Genomic DNA, 18,767 nt, shown 5'->3' on the forward strand with positions numbered 1-18,767 from the left:
GCTTAAACTGCTGGACGTTTAAAAGCTTATTTTTGGCAAATGTGAGAAAATTTTAATTAGTTTGTATGTTAATGGAAATTCTTGCTTTGCTTTATCATCACCATTACAAATTATTAATTCGACGCGAACGAAGTCGCGGGTACACGCTAGTTTAAGTGTAAAATTAATTCGAATTCTAGTGTGTAGTTGGTTTACTTATGAAGAATATACTACACATTTTCTTATATTGCTATTTTTTGACCGCAAATGGTAAAATCATAACTAAGAGCTCCTTGCCCGTCGTGTGAGATGCACCCTGTACACTGCTACGCAATTCAGGACCTACTCGGATCGAGGGGCAGGGCGTAGGTATATCGGAATGTATAGGTATAGACGAGTGGCGGAATTTTGTTTTTTTTATATCGCAATTTGTAAACAGCGCTTATTTGTAAACAACCACCGTTTTTAGAGAGGTATTTTAGATAACAATCGATATTTACAAATGTTTTGACACGCACGTCATTGTTGCAACTTGCAACTGCGTTAATACGCCTGGCGGTGACCGTCTCATACTCTTTCAGATATTTAGCAATAAAATAAAGAAACCTGTTATTTTAAGCTGTTTTTTATAAATAACTATAACAGTTTCAACTGTTATCTAAAAATCACAGTTTTGCCCATCACTAATTTCGGCTATAACCAATTTTAGAAGGAATTTTGTTTTCGGTGGTAGGCAACGTCTTTTTGCCTATATTATATGCACGCCACCGATTTCCAACTATTTCAATCATTGTGGGTGGCTCCATATTATTTTTTTGTTTTATTTTTAGTTTGAAGATATACTGAAGAAACAGAAAATCGTGCAAGTCGACAGGGCAAAATTGGTGAAACTGATTGCTCAGTTGGACGGAAAAAAAGAGAATGCCTTAAAACTGGCTCATGAGCAAGTGTCAAAAGATTTCGGTTCAATTTTTTCCACACTACTTCCAGGGGCAAACGGTAGACTTGTACCCACGTTGGGCAAAACAATTTTACAAGGATTAGAGGTAGGTACAGTATAGTGTATTATACAGTGATTGAGGCTTGTATTTTTCTCCACTTTTTTAAAAGGAACACCCTGTATTTTGTATCATAATCGATCATAATCGAACAACATTGATTTTCAGATTAAGGTTTCCCTTGGTAACGTTTGGAAAGATAGTTTGACCGAGCTCAGTGGCGGACAGCGGTCTTTGGCGGCCCTGTCCCTTATTCTGGCCATGCTGCTTTTTAAACCTGCCCCACTGTACATTCTCGATGAAGTTGATGCAGCTCTGGACCTTTCGCATACCCAGAATATCGGCAGTATGTTGCGATCTCACTTCAAAAAATCGCAGGTAATTTCATCTATTTATACAAACAACGTGTAGGGTTTCCATTCGTCCAGATTTACCTGCGGAGCGCTATTCTACCGACATTTCGATCTGCACTAAGTACTTTACACGTTGACATTAGATAATATCAAAGCAAAACCTTTTAAGGCGGGTAAAAGGATACTAATGATAATATGTACTCACACTGGGTTAGAGAACGTTTAGTTTTAGACAATATCGTATGATCGAAAACTTTGAATAAGAAGACTAAGGAAGGAGCATATCAAAAATCTCAGGTCCAGCGCGATGGGCCTCAAATATGACCGACTTAAATTCCGGTTTATCAGTGCCTTTCTAATTTTATTTAAAAAATGTAAAACTATGATGTAGGGTAGACGTGGTGTAGACTCAATAATTTCTTTTTTTATTTTACGTTGTGAATAAATGTTGGTAGTTATTAAAATTGTAGTAAAAATATAAAATTCTAATAAAAATAGATAAGTTATAATAATTATTTATAACCATAAACATCCGATACGCTACTGAAGCAGGTAACTCAAATTGACGTATCTAAATTCTTTGACATCTAATCTTTGACAAGTAGTAAATAAAAGCAAAAATGCAAGAAAAAATATATAATTAGTTAATTTAAGTGAATTTCATAAATGATCGGTTTACTACACGTATGTATATTATGTAGTCACTTACTAGCGAAAAGTTGTTCCATTATTTCACTCGATTTTTACCGAGATTTACCGCACGCTACACAACCAACTATTTTAGAGTCTTTTTCGATAAATCGCGATAGTCTCACTGTTAATTTAAGTTCCGCCACAATTTCTATCTAGATTTACTACCTTTATACAACTATCAGTAGTAGAATAAATAATAAATAACATAAAATAAGCTCCGTAAAGACTGACAAATCCACAAAATTTCAAATCAAATTCAAATGTGTCAAATGAATCGTCAAACAGAACTGTCAAGGATCCCCACCCTAGAGTCCTTTTTCCGCCCACCATGCATTTATACATGGATAGCATTATGCTCCTTCCTTAAACCGGAGTCTCATGCATCCGAAATCCGATGACACGACGATCCGACGGTGCTCCTATTGGTCGAAATATTTTGACACCAATTTTTATCCGATAATTTTAACTAATTGTCCTACGTCGTATAAAGTTAAATTTTGTTTAACTTTTGTACGATATCGTGTGTTTTTTAACCTCACTTTTTTTGAAAACATTTGTTTTTAAAAACAAGTTTAGTGGGAAGTGGGTAATTTCGGAATATTTGGCGAGGAAGTTATTTTTATAAGTGTTTCTCCAATAAAACATGACATGAATCTCTATTCAGTGCAGCAGAAAAATGTCAAAACTTTTGACAGGCTTTTTTTATTTCACAGGAAAACTTCAAATTTCGGATGTCGTACCATCGGATTTCGGATGCATGAGACTCCGGCTTTAGTCTTCTTATTCAAAGGATCGAAAACAAAACGGCGTCCAGTTGGCTTGGAAATGACAATCATGACATTCTCCGTATAATTTCACATATAAAATGACAGCGATCTTCATTTCATAGCCATCGCTGACGCGGTTTTTTTTTCGATCATATTGTACTATTGTACTAATTTCATTCTCGACTTAAGATTATTTCCGAACAATAGTGCATTGTTTTATTAGGAGTAAAAATTATACATTTCTAAACGAGGCTGTACGTTTGACGGACCAGCGTAAAGCTAGTACGTTACAGGGAAGCACAAAACTACATTTTTACTCCGATTAGAACATGCTATTTTTTTCAAATGTTATGGAAAAATGACGCGCCATAGAATTGTTAATGTTATCAGTATCGGGCAGAGTTACGAATATTTAGCCACTTAGATAGGACCACATATTAGGTATACTATGTGCTATATATATTAGGTATACTATGTGCATCACAGGAGCCATGAGAACTTGTCCAACAGCAGCAATGGAGGTCATTCTAGATCTAACACCACTGCACATTGTCATTGGTAGATATGCCAATGCGACAATGATTAGAATGGTCACTAACGGAATTAGTACTGGGAGAATTGTCAGATCAGGGGCTTGGAACACCCTCAAAAAGGAAATACCACTTCTGCAACTCCCAATGGACGATATGCCAAGAACTACAACTTTGACAAACATGTCAATGTAGTATTGAGCAATAAGAAGGATTGGAAGAGCGAAACGCTTGCCCAGCAGTTAAAAGACCATACCATAACTTGGTATACTGATGCTTCCAAAACCAATACGGGAACAGGGATCGGAGTGTTTGCGCCGAGAGCTAATTACTCCGAACCAATGGGCACTTACCCTAGTATCCTACAGGCAGAAATCTACGCTATCGAGAGATGCGTACAACTTATCTTAGATAGGAACTATCGGAAACAAGAAATAGCCATCTTATCTGATAGTCAAGCAGCGTTAAAGGCGATCAACTCAGTATCAATCGATTTGAAATTGGTCAAAGAATGCATAGAGAAGCTGAATAAATTAGGCAAAGAAAACAAAGTCCTCCTACACTGGGTGCCTGCTCACCAAGGGATAGAAGGCAATGAAAAAGCAAATAATCTAGCTAGGAAAGGAGCGAACACTCCACTAACTGGACCAGAACCTTTCTGCTTTCCAAGTGGTAACCAACTCAAGGCGGAACTCAAGAACTTGGAAGATTCCATCCGCAACTTGGAATGGAAATCTTGCAATGGTCTAGGACACTCGAAGAAGTTTCTGAGGGCTTATGATCAAGAAAAATCACAGATCTTCCTGGGTCTGAGTAAGAACAATCTTCGGATTGTCACGGGGTTTTAACAGGACACTGTCTCCCTCAATGAACACCTCAGTAGATTGAAACTAAGAAGAAACGGCGAATGCAGATTCTGTGGGGAAGATGGTGAAACACCAGTACACCTCATCACTGAGTGCGCCGAGACGACAACCATTCGTGCCATGAATTTTGGTACGACTGATATTGGAGATGGAGAACTACCCTCTATAAAACCGTCCCAGATACTGGCTTTTGTCAAAGCCCTGGGACTGTATGATGAGTTATGATTCAAGAAAGGGGGACACAATGGATCTGTAAGGTCGAAGTGATTAACCCCCCTCCCACTCATCCTAATTCTAATTCTAATTCTAGGTATACTATATGTATACAGATAAAAATCTTATCCCTAATTCGTGGTACGAAAATTGTCTTTTATGACGATGTGCAAACGAGTAAAATTTCCTGTGCGCAATAATAAACTCGCGTAAAATAACAATAAACAGTGTAATAGAGAGATATCGCTAAACCGAATAGCGTGCATGGACGTTAATAAGGCCAGGTGTTATTTCCTTTACGTGAGGTGGTATTAACTCTCTTCATTTATAATTATCGGATCGGAAAGGATTCTGTTCGCGTCGCGTCCGCTATTTAAACTTAACCTAACTTTGAATTTAAAACTTTGAAATTGTTTTGTTTACTAGGTATTTTAAAACTAAAGGGCTAAAGTGCTTATTTCCAGTGCTTTATTGTTCAACATCTGCCAGTGGGTTTAGGGCAACAAGCAACAAATTCTCTTAGAAGGGCTAAGTCGTCATCTGCTGTAAACCTAAGCCTCTTTATAGGTTCTTTAATATTGGAAGAGGTGGAATCCATATTTTGGGCCATATTTATTTAATTAAAACTAATCCCAGCTACTTAAATATCAAATTACCTAATAAAACTAAGGTAATAATTCAAAACAATTCAAACTTAACCTAAAATAAAAGATCTCGCCGGTCCGGTTGTCAAATACCCGCACATGCCCATTTAAGCAATTTTTGAACGTTATTTAGAAATAGCGCTTGGTGTAATTGATCCGCAAATTACGTCAGGCGGTAACGTTATTAGCGGGTGTTGCGTTAAAAATTGACTCGCGCATATCGTAACCATGATAAGGTACGCGTAAATACTGCATGACGCTATTCGGTTTTCCGATATCTCTCTAATAACTGTGCCGATCAGGCGCTGTGCACAATTTTAGAGGCCATAAGTGGGCGTGCTATGTGCGCAAACTAGTCACCTAACTAGTGCCCGATTTCGAAAATTGGAACCACGAAAAACAATAAAGAAAAAACAAAGTTTATAATCTGTGATAGGACTTTAATTGGAAATAAGGCCTAATTATTGGGAAATACGATTTAAATAATGTTTTCTATTAAAATCAAAAAAAATCTGATTAAAATAAAAAAAAAATCAGATTTGAATAAAAATCTCATTTAAATCTTTTCTATTAAAATAAAAAAAATCTGATTTAAATAAAAAAATCTCATTTAAACAATGATTTTTATTAAAATAAAAAATATGATTTAAATAAAAAAAAATCTCATTTAAACAATGATTTCTGTTAAAATCAAAAAAATCTGATTAAAATAAAAAAAATCTGATTTAAATAAAAACATCCAAGTATATTGTTATTTTTTCTAAATTTTTGCCAACCCTGTTTTTTACTTCTAGTAGTTTGACTTTTACTTCTATTAACATGCATCTTTATTTTCCAGTTTATTGTAGTATCTCTTAAAGACGGCATGTTCAACAATGCAAACGTTCTCTTCAGAACAAAATTCTTAGATGGAGTTTCCACAATACAAAGGACAGAAAACACAAAGAAAGGTTAAGAAAAATTTCATTACATCATTTTTTTATTCCAACTTTCAGTAATAAAATATTTTGTTTTCTTATTCTGTACATTTCATTACTTAATAAATCTTTTTTGTACCACACCTTATTTATTTTACCTAAAACTTTGACTGAAACTCTCCTCTAAGTTAGCCACAACAATTTTTTGTACCTTTATTTTCCAAATACTTTGATGTATGCTCAAAATATGCTTTAGAGGTTGTTCTAGTTTAGGTATATGATTTTTGATGCAATTGACAACGTTAAATAACAATTTTCCATATGAATTATCATTTACAAATTCATATGCTGAATTAGACATAAGTTCTATAACTTGGCTAGCTACGTTAACATCAGTTTGGGGATTTAACAATGCCTCGATTATCGGAATATAGTATTCTTTTAACTTCTGTGTCGATGTAAGGAAATCCCTATTAAAAAAATAAAATTTTAGAAGAATATTATTGAATTATTCATCATAAATTACCTTAAAAGATTAGTCTTAAATTTGACACTTGTAGACAAAACGTAGCTCATCAACACTTGACTAAGAGCCTGTTCTAAAAAATCCTCGACTAATATTCTCCTAAAAATGTCTGTATACTTTTCCATATGGGCAACAAAAATACCTTGAATATCTGTGTTGTAAACTTCTTTAATCTAAAATTTAATATACTATAAAATCAAAATATCTTAAAATATTTAACATACCTACTTTTGGTAAAAATAGTCTTCTTATGTAATGTGGTATGATAGTTTCACATAAAGTATGATAGCTATCTAGTGAATGCCAAAAGCGTTCTACTTCGTCCAAATTAAGTTTTGAATTTAATGATTCAAACACTTGATTTAATTCTTCATTTTTTAATGAGGATAAATCATTAAATACTGAATCAGGCATTTCATCTTTACTCATTAATATATCCTTTATAGTATCAACCATATCACTTATTTCTTTTCTAACCGAAGAATGTTCTAACATACTAGATATTTCTTTTATAATATTGTCGTCATCTGCTTTAAGAAGAGACTCTTGATTCATATCTTCATCATCGCTTGTTATATCAATAAACTCCTTTATATTTTGAGGATATTGTTCCAGTTTCACCTTTGTACCTTCTTCCTTAATACAAACTAATTTATTGTCTAACTTATGTACGTTTAAAATAACAATTCCATATACTTACCAACGGAAATAAAATTTTCAATTTTTCGTATTCATCTAAATCACAACAGGTTTCATTTTTGCATTCGTTGGCGGTTTTAAGAAAGTCCAATAAATCGCCGTCATTATGCGAATTAAATTTATACCTCGGCAAATCCATTTTACTCTCAGATTTTCTAAAAAAGATAATAAAATTTAAATATATTTAAATTTCCGCGATGTAAAAGTGAGGTTACGTTATCAATCATTTTTTGTTTACATTTTTGACATTTTAATCGAGTTATTACACTATTGCCAATCTTCAATATTTATCCTCGATAGTCATATATAAATCTTCAAATACATCGGTTTCGTTAAATATTTTGTAATCTAGGACCTTTTAAAATGTATTTACACAAAAATTACCAAATTTAATTTTAATAAGCTTTGTCTAGTCATTATTTTTGAGCGCTGAAAAATCTAAGGATATCAGAATGAAAAGGGCAAAATTTTTAATCTATGGATATTTATCCGCAATCCGGCAACGTGGTTGTCATGTTGAAGAAAAACGAGAAAAATAAACCAGAAAAAAGTGTTTTAAATTGTTTAATTATTTGTTAAGTTACAAGAAATTCTAATAATATTATTGTTTTAACATTTTAAAATCGATTATTGGTTTTGCGTTTAAAACGTATGCCTCTTTACTGTTTTTACTACATGGCTAATTAATAATACGTACATCAAAAGACAAAAAAAAATTAAATATTTATATGTGAATTGGAATTTAGTTTTGAATAGTAATTAAATGAACAAGCTGTTTACGAACTTCTAAAAAGGACATTGAAATCGTGTCGTGCTTGTGTTTAAATTAATCACAATATGTCCAATAACGCCCAACAATCCAGTTCATCAGTGTCCCCTTTGTTTAACGACAAAAATACGCATATCACAAGGTTTCACCCGTACCACGGTGAAAATATAGACCTCTCAGATGACGATACGGTGGCCTATCGCAAGAAATCTTTCGCCAATGCGGTCACATTCAGCGAAAAACCTTTGCGACCTGGTGAAATATTTTTAGTTGAAATTGAACAGAACGAAACAGGCTGGAGCGGTCATATGCGATTGGGATTGACTCAGTTGGATCCCCTAAGGTTACATAAGACAGGATCCATACCACAGTATGCTTTACCAGGTAAATTAATAAGTATTAAATATAATATGATCTAAAATTTTTCTTTGTTGGATTTTTAGATCTTGCCGATATTGGAACTTCTTGGATATATGGAATTAGCAAAGCTCATAACAACGTTTGTGAATATGAGACTGAAAATGGGAAAAGATTTGTTAGACAGGGTGGGAGAAAACTGACTAAAGACAGTAACATTAATAAATTATGTAGAGGAACTATTCCTGTTAATTTATTAAAGCCTCCGAGAGATATGCAAGATATTTTACCAACAGATATGGGTAATAGTTTTAATATAACGTTATTAGACAAGATCATATACAAAATTTAAGGTTGGTATGCACTATATTAACAAAAAATTATATTTTTTTCGAACAGGGTCAAGGATAGGAGTGATGTATGTCCCTACCGATGAAGAAGGGGCTGAAATGCATTATATTATTAATGGAGAAGATATGGGAGCCTGTGTTAAGAAAATTCCTTACAAAGAAGCGCCACTACATGTAGTGGTGGATGTCTATGGAACTACGAAGAAAGTACGGATCATACAATTGTATCAAGGTATGATTTTCTTAAATTTGTTTGTACAAAAAACAACTTATAACAAGAATATATATTTTTTTATGATTTTGAAGTTTTTTTAATGATATTCATTATACATATACTATGTACAGGGTGTCCCATTTTCCTGTGTTTTATGTGGTTTTTTTGTTTATGAGTAGAGATACACAAAGATTCGGTTTTTAAATCACTATACTACTTTTTTATGAAACTAAAGAAAGTTTCAAAAAAAAATTTGTCCTAGTCTTCTTAGTTTTTGAAATACAGGGCTAATTTGAAATTGTTCCATTTCTTTACTCTTCTCATATCTCGATTATCTTATAACTTATTAGAAATTATTTTATAACTTAGAAAAGACGAAGAGTAGAGTTGCCCATGTAGAATCCAGCGGCGTAACTAATTTTTCGCTGGGAGCTGTCATTTTTGAAATATAACTCAGCAAAATAAAAACACTAAATCACCACAATACACCAAAACAGTTTTACTTTTACACTGGACGCGCGTTTCGCTAACCATAACTCAACCTTGTGATGTTTTTTTAATGAGACACCCTGTATATTCTTTTATTTTATTTTCCTTCTTATGAGCTTTCTAAAAATATAGTCGAGAAAAGTAATCACATATCAAATATGGAATACCATTTAGTTTTTGTGTTATATAAAAGAGGTATTGTAAATCAAAAATTTTTATTCTTAGTTAATATTTTCTGTTACATAATATACCGGGCGCGTCTCAAAAGTGGCTCACCCTTATAACTTTTTTATTTTTTTTAGATAAAAAAAACTAAATACACCCTCGGAATTTTTTTACTTTATTCAATAGAAAATGACACTCTGAATAGAATGGCATATCATATGTATGTCAACTTTTGACATTTTCGCAGGGTTGTCACAAGCTACACTACAATCGCCTGAGCTACACATTTTAAGAATTTACATATTTCGTATAAGAAATAATAGCAAAACAGTAAATCAGCTGACAAAAGCTGATTTTCTTTGCTTTTAAATTGTCTAAGTTTGTACAGGGTGGGTCAAATTCGACGCTTTTAAATGGAATCACCCTTTTCTATAGGAGATAGACGAAAACTAATATCGGTGTCTGGAGCTCAATTTTTGTCAAAAATATGATGGTGAAAACCGCATATCGATATCTGTTACCGTTTCGGAGTTACGGGGTGTTTTTCAAAAATATGCATTTTTAACAAATCGCTGTAACTTTTTTGCTATGGAAAATTTGGTATTTTTATGAAAACATTTCCAAAGCACCTTTTAACGTAGAATTTAATGGTTTATGTATATTTTTTTTAAAATAAATAATTTAAGGATTATCAACAGAAAATTAGATTTTTTATATGGGACACCCTGTATATTTTTAATTTATTGAAAATACTTTAAAATTACCTTTCCAAAAATATAACACACTTGATATTTTGCTCGATTCCTCTTCGATATATAGAGTATATAAAAATTCGCCGGCTTTAAATAAGTAGGCTTTGAACGGCACCGGCTGTAATGCAAAAAAATTCTAGCTGTGAGCATCAGTTAAAACGAAAATAATATTTGCTATGAGAGATGCAGAATTTTATAACAATTTAAAATATATTTAATCAACATTAATACATTTAAACTATATCTAATAGCAATAAAAATAAATAGCAAACCAAGACATAAGATTTTGCTACAGGTGTTCGACATATCGACCGTCTTTGTTATGGACAGACGGGGCAGTTTTTGAACATTTCTCGCGGAATTCATTAACTCAGTAGGTGTGAAATATACCCTCTCATAACTGCTAAGTATTTCTAATTCTTGTCTAGATTATACGGAAGAATAAGGAACCTTTATTCTTCCGCAAATATATCCATGGGATTAGGTCCATGGGCACTAAGTCAGGCGGCCTCGACGGCCAACGGCTGGGGTCTTGGTTAGCTATTCAATTATTCTTGAAATTGGCTGCAAAAATTTGCTGATAACTTCAGCGTTCAGAGGCGGTGCGTCGTCTTGCTGGAAAAATATGTTTTCGAGTTCCATTAAGGGCATATCATCAATAAGGGGTCCAAAGTCCAAAACCTACTTGTTAAAAGTGGCGAACTTTTAAAAATTCTATATTTCGAAGGGGATTATAACAAAATATCAAGTGTGCTATATTTTTGGAAAGGTAATTTTAAATTCTTTTCAGTTAATTAAAAATATAGAGGGTGTCCCAAATAAAAAATATTTTTTGTTGATAACTCTTAAATTATTAATTTTAAAAAATTATACTTAAACCATTAAATTCTACGTAAAAGGTGCTTTGGAAATGTTTTCATAGAAATACAAAATTTTCCATAGTAAAAAGTTACAGCGATTTGTTAAAAATGCACATTTTTGAAAAACACCCCGTAACTCCGAAACGTAACAGATATTGATGTGCGGTTTTCACCATCATGTTTTTGATGAAAATTGAGCTCCAGACACCGATATTAGTTTTAAGAATTAAAGAACTGACAAATATAATTTTCCGTCATCATTGTTCAGTAAAATGTCAGAGTATGAACTGGGTCATGTTATGAGTCAAGAATCAATAGACAATAGCCAAAAGGTAAATAGACTGGACTGCTTAATCCCTTAATAATATCGTCCCATTGCTGCCAAAAGTCACTGCGTCTAAAGATGAATTGCATTGCATAAAGATGTTATAGGTATAGTAAACGCCACGAATGTTTGGGAGTGATTCATCGCTTGATGAAGTTAGAATTGACACACGCGCTATCATTTTTACATTAAAAACGTAAATTTTTCCGCAGACGTAGGTTTTTAAAGGCCGGGTCTAATAATCTGCCTGCGCTCCTCCTACTTATTCTAAAATGTTGGCGTGATTGACAAAGACGATACTATATCGCGTTTCTTTGATTGATTCGTTTTTGTGCGTCAGTCCATTGGTGTGCTTGCAGTGCGACCAATGGGGCATTCCATTTTATATTTATAACCAAATATATGTTTTGACAAGACTTTGACAGTTAAAACAACAAATTATATATTGATTATTATATGACTTGAAACACCACGGCACTGGAATTAAGTTTATGTGACCTTGAACAGATTAGTTCACATGGTAGCGACCGATGAATCGCTCCCAAACATTCGTGGCGTTTACTATAGTAACTATTCGGTATTAAAATAAAACAAAATAAAAACACTAAATCACCACAATACACCAAAACACTTTTACTTTTACACTGGACGCGCGTTTCGCTAACCATGTTAGCATCATCAGCAGATGATTATGAACTAAAGTACAATCTACAAGTTGAGCGTTTATATACTGGCCCAGTGGGCGTGGCAAAATCTAGCCAACCGAGTCAGAGCCAACTGAGCGTAACAGTTAGATTTCCGCCACTAGAGTAGTAGGAACGAAGAACTTGAAGGAATTGGACCGTTGACTCTGTTCATACTATCTTTACATTTATTAATTCTGATGCTGTCATATGCATCTAATTGCCAGTAATTTGAGACTTGTTTAATTAATTTTAAATTATTAAGATCTATACAATGTTCATTATCAACAATATGTTCGGCAACGCAAGATTTATCCGGTCTACCATATCTTATCTGAGCTAAATGTTCTTTAAATCTAGTTAATATTGATCTTCTAGTTTGCCCAACATATTTCTGATTACAATCTTTACAAGAAATTTCATAAATACCCGACCTTTCCAGTGGAGGTGTTTTATCTTTTGGATTACCTAATAATTGTTGTAATTTATTATTAGCACTATACACAAGTTTAAATTGACATTCTTAAAAATTCCTTTTAGACCACGGGATAACTCTCTATCAAACGGTATCGAAAAATATTTAGACGTATCTTTCTCCACTTGAAAAGTCGAATTTTCAGAAATCATTAACCTATACCTACGTTTTCTAATTAATTTATCAACTAGTAAAGGAGAATATCCATTACACTCAGCTACATTCCTAATGTAATCTCTTTCTATTTCATATCTTTCGTTGGAAAGTGGGAAACTAAGTAATCTATGAACTAAGAAATTTAAACTAGCCATTTTATGTTCAACACTATGATGTGATTCATTAGGAATATATCTGCGTGTGGTCGTATTTTTCCTATAGATATCAAATGCCAGGCAATTATTAGTATTTCTAATAACTAATACATCTAGAAATGGTAATCTGTCGTTGTTCTCAATTTCATGCGTAAATTTAATGGAAGGAAAACGATTATTTAACTTAGAAATAAAATTATCTATAGTGTCTGAATGTGTGTCAAAAACAGCAAAAATATCATCCACATACCTAAACCATACTCTTGGAAAATACCCAAACTGATTCTTAGCCTCCACTTCAAACCTGCTCATGAATAAATTAGCCAAAAATGGAGACAATGGATTACCCATTTCTGTACCTTCCCGCTGTTCAAAAAAGTTGTTATTAAATTGAAAACAATTTTGTTTCATACATAACGATGTAAGCTCAATATATTCACTCACAGTTTTGTTGTCGAGACCATTTGCGTTCAGTAATTCCTTTAAGTAGCCTAAAGTATGTGGAATTGGAACACTTGGGAACAACGAAGATACATCAAAGGAGACCAAAATTTCACCTTCATGCAATGTTATATCTTTAATTTTGTTAATGAATTCAATATTATTTTTAACTGAGAAAGAAGGTTCATGATCAGGTAAATTTTCGAACTCCCTTCATAACCATTTTATCAAAGTATAAGTCGGAGAACTTACAGCCGAAACAATTGGGCGCATAGACTTGTCCGGTTTATGAATTTTTGGCACAGCATACAATTTTGGTAATGAGGGATTGGATACTTGCAATTTCCTCTTTAAAGAAAGATCAATAAGGGTGTTACATTCTTTTAGAGTTTTTTTAACGTCAGCTTTTAAATAAAACATAAATAGCCAGAAATCGTAGTAAATGACTTTTGCAATCGATTCGCCGATTCAAAACATAGTTAGTGATTGAATTTGGTTGTTCGGAAAAATGTTAGTTAGTGACTTTTGACAGCAATAGGACGATATGTACTTTGGCCAAATTTCACTGCTCAATTACGTCACCGTAGTTCACAGATATATATGTACCAGTCCATATCTGGATTTGGTTACTTTCCTCTATAGTTATTTTCATAAACAAGGTAAAAAAGTGCATTATTTAACATAAAAAATACCTAAAACGTTTTTCTTTCTTTATAGTGCCCACTCTTCAGGCGGCGTGCAGGGACGCCATCTTACTTCATATCAAAAAAAATTCGGTCGCGGCGTTACCTCTTCCGAAATTACTCAAGGAATATCTACTATATCAGACTTAATATTAGCGAAAACTATTCGAAGTGGTTTTGATCTTTTTTTAATCTATTTCTGAATAAATATCGAGCATTTCTACAGACAAATAACACAAGGCCCAATAGCTCTCTGTCAACTGGTATCAGTTTGGTTCCTGGTATTATTGGTTCTTGTATTCTTTAGTCATTGGTTGTTTGTAATAACTTGTGGCATAGCTTTATCCAATAAGTTTATATTTACCTTTTCTCTGTCCAAGCAGTCCTTGATGTTATTTGTCTGCAGACATTTTTTGCACAAACCTACTCTAATGTCATATCTGTGGTCAAAAAGTTGTTAAGTTGGAAAAAAAAGTCCCGTCTACACATAACGATTTACATGTCAGTTAAGACGGATAGGAGATACATTGCAAGTTTTACCTGCGATTTTAGATCAGTTCTTGTTAAAAACCATAGAGGAAGCACTGCTTTTATCAATTAAGGTCCGTACAGACCTGACGAGACGAGAGCGAGACTGCTTCTATCCATTTTTTGAGAGACGCCTGCCACGAGACAAGCATGCACTGATATCTTGCAATCGAATGAGCCTACCTACACCTCCAGACTGTGCTGCGAGATTTCTTTGATCGGCCGTCGAAAAACCTGACGGATAGCAACGAGACTCCTCGCGAGATTCATCCCCACTTAGCAAATTTGGAATGTCTCACTCTCGTCTCGTCAGGTCTGTACACACCTTTATACTATTGGGTATAGTGAAGCTATGGTTTAAATTTCATTCGTAAATTACGCAAATTTAATTGTGAAAATAATATCGTTTGGTAATCATTATATCATTTTTAAAGATTTTTACGTTTTATTTTTTTTTTTAGCTTATTTTATTTATTTCATATTTCAAACCAAACCAAACTAAGCGTTATTATGGGTTATTTATTTATTTATTGATGTACGTCTTACAACGCCATAAGTGGTAATAACATAATTAAAACTAACATAGAAATAACTTAAAAAAAATCATTATTATTATTCATTAGATTTTTAAAAGTCGCTTATTAAAGATGCTGTAATATATCCATATGATTTTTTGTAAATTTACTTTACATTGTTTTTTCAGTGTAGGCAAAACGACAGTTTTGTTGTAAAACTGAACGATACCTTTATTTCTCTAAACGGTCTTCTGTATTAGTTTAGTCCAAATAAAAAGTCCGTTTTTCACACACAAGGTTTTGCTTGATACGATTAGACTGAACAGGTAAGACTGACAGGTAACACGTTACGTGTGGACGGGCCTTTAGAGATAACTGTATTTTCCCAATACTATTTTTTCAGATTGGTTATTTTACTGATTATTAAACACATAATAAGTTCAAATTATACAATTTTCATATTGTGATAAGTGTATTTTTAAGAAAACTTCTGTTTTTTACTATTTTTTTCCTGGTCGCTCTGCTGTATTTTAATTTTTATTAGGTTAAGTTTGCTTTATGTAAGTTTTTTAATGGTATTTATATAAGCTAATGCATGTTTTATGTTGGATCTGTCCTTTCTGCTCTTTTTACATACAGGGGATTCTTAAATAAGTGCCAATATTTTAGTGGTGGTATATTTCGATTCCAGGAACGTATTTTTTTGGAAATTTATTTTGACTCAGTTAAAAAACGTAATCTCTTGATGATATTGGAACATAGGTAGTAGATTAAATTTTTGATCAAAATTTTTAACAAATTATGTTAATTCATTTTGAAAATCTACTGGCCACTTATTTAAGACTCGCCCTGTACAGTTATATTGTTAGCTTTGATTTAAGATTTAAGTTTGGTTTAGTACTATTCTCGAAGCCTGGCATTGAGATGGGTATTTAAATTATGGTAAAGATGGTTACATACGGTCAGGCAAGTCTTTCATTTGACTGAAAACCTAATAGACTATTAATTCTCTAAAGTTTTAGACTGCTATTACTAAGATACGCATATAAAATATGTAATAATGGATGGAACCGTAACAGTCTTGGAAAAACAATATAAAATGAAATAAAAAATCTAATACACATAACTACATACATAATATTATTATGTCGTCTTGTTTTTTTTTGTTCTACTACTATACTATTCAGGGTGAGTCTTAAATAAGTGCAAATATTTTTAGGGGCAGTATACAGGGTGGCGCCTTTCATACGCCGCGGAGGCTCTAAGGAGAACGACAGTTTGTATTGAAATGAAATTTTGTGAGCATTTGTAGGTTAATTCAGAGCACTTTTTAAAAATATAGAGTGTTCTACAGGGTGTCCTCAAAAAAAGTTACATATCAAAGTTGTGTTTTTTTTTGTAATGGAACACCCTATATATTAATTGATTCTTGGATTCTGGGAGAAAAATAAAGGTGTGTTTTATAAGAGACGTATATGACATATAAAATGTAAAGTTTTTGACATAATTAACATTTTCTAGAAATAAAGAACAATTTTTAAATTACAATAAAAGCTACCTAAATTGGAATTTACCCGGTATAGTCTAATATGTAGTTAAATTAACTATTGTACTCTAAATAAAATTAAAACTTGATCCAAAAAGTTATACAGGCTGAGACAAAATTAATATTGAACATTGGCCACCTCTAAAAGCATGTTACTCTTTTATTTTATATGGAACACCCAGTATATTATTCCGATATTCAATGGAGAATTCATGTCTCTTCAAAATACTATTAAGGTTGCCTACCCCTCTTTTTCTAGATATTTTTATTTACATGATTTGATCTGAGTAGATCGTTATTATTTGATAAAATCTAGGTGGCTGTGATATGTCTGACGTTACTTCAACATAGCTGTCTAATTAGTCCAATTTTAACAACTAGTTATAGTCTGTGAAACGAATAACTTTGAATTTGACAGTTCCCGCGGGCTTTTCTAGTGTAAATTCTATTAGGTTAGCAGCTTGCGGCCATGCTGATGCAATGCCGTCTCTAATAGAACAGCCTCGGAGCGAGATTTATGACGTCACGCTAGTTAGATACTACGGATTAATTATGTTGTAGAATACATGGAAAATATAATTATTCAAAATTACATATATATTTATATGTAATTTTTTGGATTATATTCGACACTATTTTTTTCATATGACACAACACTGATGACCAAAAAAAATAATGAAAAACCAAATGAAAACTTAATCAGCGTTTTTCCCGAACCTAAATCCCAAGAAAATCAAAAATTTTAGAATAATTTTACATATAAAATGACAGCGACCTTTATTTCATAGCCATCGCTTTTCATGTTAAATTAGATCGATTTTCAAACCGCAAAATTTGAAATATATTTTACATTTTACCCATTATCTTATGTACCTATTCATTATTTGTATATTATAAAACATTTGCTGCATTTGTATGGTGCATAGTTTATTTGCCAAAGTATTTATTACTATAAATCGGTATATATATATATATTGTATTTATTAACTGTATATTATGTATATTTCATGTAAACTATATCATTTTTAAAATACAAACCAAAAATACAAGGAATAATTATGTTTTCCATGTATTCTACAACATATTTATTAATCCGTGGTATCTAACTAGCGTGACGTCATAAATCTCGCTCCGAGGCTGTTCTATTAGAGACGGCATTGGTCTGATATTTAGAAATGTCAAAGGCTGATAACATTTTACTTTTGTCAATTATGACATTTCGCGTTGATTTTTGCAAGAATAGGAAGAACTGTCACTTGTTTTATTATTTTCCTTTTCTATTTCACGAAAATAAAAAGAGTTACCTATCTGATTCGTTCAGGCACTCATTTTAAAGAATATCAGTAACTTTTTGGATAGAGGGATTATATATTTGCCATTTTGGTAAAAAATAACGGTCAAAATTCAAAGTTGTTCATTTTATAGACTATATCATTTTGTGTCAGCGAAAACAAAAAAAAATCTCAGAAATTTGCCGAAAATGCAAACTTATCCTACATCAGAAAGAATTGATAATGATTCTATTAGTTGGTGAATGCAGTGTGCATTCACAAATTAATAGAATACTTAGATGCTCCTGATTTTATCTAGTCTGGGTTCTTTATGGGGATATGTTAAAGACAGTGTTTACAAAACTTGACCAACTAATGTCGATAACATCAGAGAAATTATTGTGGCTGCTTTTCGGGGTAGAACTCCACATAAATGCCTTTTAAAATGAACAGATCCTTTTGAAAAGACAAGCATTTTATGCAGTAACAGGAAAGGAAGCATTTTGAGCATTTGATCTCATCTAGCTAATTTTTGTCACATTATAAGTTTATATACGTGTATCTTTTTATTACCGTTGAGTATTTTACTATACAATCTTTAATTTTTGTTAAATTAACAAAAGGTATATCACACAGCCACCCTAAATTTTTTTAAATAATTAAGATCTACTGACGCAAAATCATAAAAATTAAAATATCTAGGAAAATATTTGTCTGAGGAGTAGGCAACCTTTATAATATTTTGTAGATATATAAATTCCCCATTGAACAGCGGAAAAATTTACTGGTTGTTCCATTTAAAATAAAGGAGTAACTTGCTTTTAAAAGTGACTAATGTTCCATATTAA

The 18,767-nt window shown here is 32.6% G+C and overlaps 3 protein-coding genes across 3 annotated transcripts in view; 2 read left to right on the forward strand and 1 right to left on the reverse strand.

Annotated features, from left to right (window-relative positions):
- Nucleotides 1–6,103, forward strand: part of LOC115887107 (structural maintenance of chromosomes protein 2) — a 45,693-nt gene extending 39,590 nt beyond the window's left edge. Inside the window, exons 16-18 of the mRNA XM_030906431.1 lie at nt 810–1,025; nt 1,146–1,355; nt 5,882–6,103. Of these exons, the coding sequence (XP_030762291.1) occupies nt 810–1,025; nt 1,146–1,355; nt 5,882–5,998 (543 nt within the window). The 3' untranslated portion in view covers nt 5,999–6,103. The remainder of the gene's footprint in view (nt 1–809; nt 1,026–1,145; nt 1,356–5,881) is intronic.
- LOC115887108 lies at nt 6,004–7,405 on the reverse strand. The gene is made up of 4 exons (XM_030906432.1): nt 7,187–7,405; nt 6,715–7,122; nt 6,487–6,659; nt 6,004–6,430 (listed from the first exon to the last, which is right to left on the reverse strand). Exons 1-4 carry the CDS (start codon nt 7,322–7,324, stop codon nt 6,115–6,117), a joined length of 1,035 nt encoding a protein of 344 aa, XP_030762292.1. The 5' UTR covers nt 7,325–7,405; the 3' UTR covers nt 6,004–6,114.
- Nucleotides 7,406–7,685: 280 nt separating this feature from the next.
- Nucleotides 7,686–14,533, forward strand: LOC115887123 (neuralized-like protein 2). Its single transcript, XM_030906455.1, has 4 exons — nt 7,686–8,338; nt 8,398–8,613; nt 8,711–8,893; nt 14,094–14,533. The coding sequence occupies exons 1-4, from the start codon at nt 8,023–8,025 to the stop codon at nt 14,207–14,209; spliced, it is 831 nt and encodes a 276-aa protein (XP_030762315.1). The 5' UTR covers nt 7,686–8,022; the 3' UTR covers nt 14,210–14,533.
- Nucleotides 14,534–18,767: the final 4,234 nt, after the last annotated feature.

Source organism: Sitophilus oryzae, unplaced genomic scaffold, assembly GCF_002938485.1.
Source record: "Sitophilus oryzae breed Bouriz unplaced genomic scaffold, Soryzae_2.0 scaffold_552_pilon_pilon, whole genome shotgun sequence".
In the NCBI taxonomy this organism is placed as follows: Eukaryota; Metazoa; Arthropoda; class Insecta; order Coleoptera; family Curculionidae; genus Sitophilus; species Sitophilus oryzae.

Bases quoted from the DNA above. Each gene is read 5' to 3' on its own strand.
- LOC115887108 (XM_030906432.1), bottom strand. From the start codon at position 7,324: ATGGATTTGCCGAGGTATAAATTTAATTCGCATAATGACGGCGATTTA. The intron at 6,660-6,714 runs GTAGGTATGTTA...ATTAAATTTTAG, and splicing joins GAAGACTATTTTTACCAAAA to ATTAAAGAAGTTTACAACAC. The intron at 6,431-6,486 runs GTAATTTATGAT...TTTTTTTAATAG, and splicing joins TTTAAGACTAATCTTTTAAG to GGATTTCCTTACATCGACAC.
- LOC115887123 (XM_030906455.1), top strand. From the start codon at position 8,023: ATGTCCAATAACGCCCAACAATCCAGTTCATCAGTGTCCCCTTTGTTT. The intron at 8,339-8,397 runs GTAAATTAATAA...TTGGATTTTTAG, and splicing joins ACCACAGTATGCTTTACCAG to ATCTTGCCGATATTGGAACT. The intron at 8,894-14,093 runs GTATGATTTTCT...CTTTCTTTATAG, and splicing joins GATCATACAATTGTATCAAG to TGCCCACTCTTCAGGCGGCG.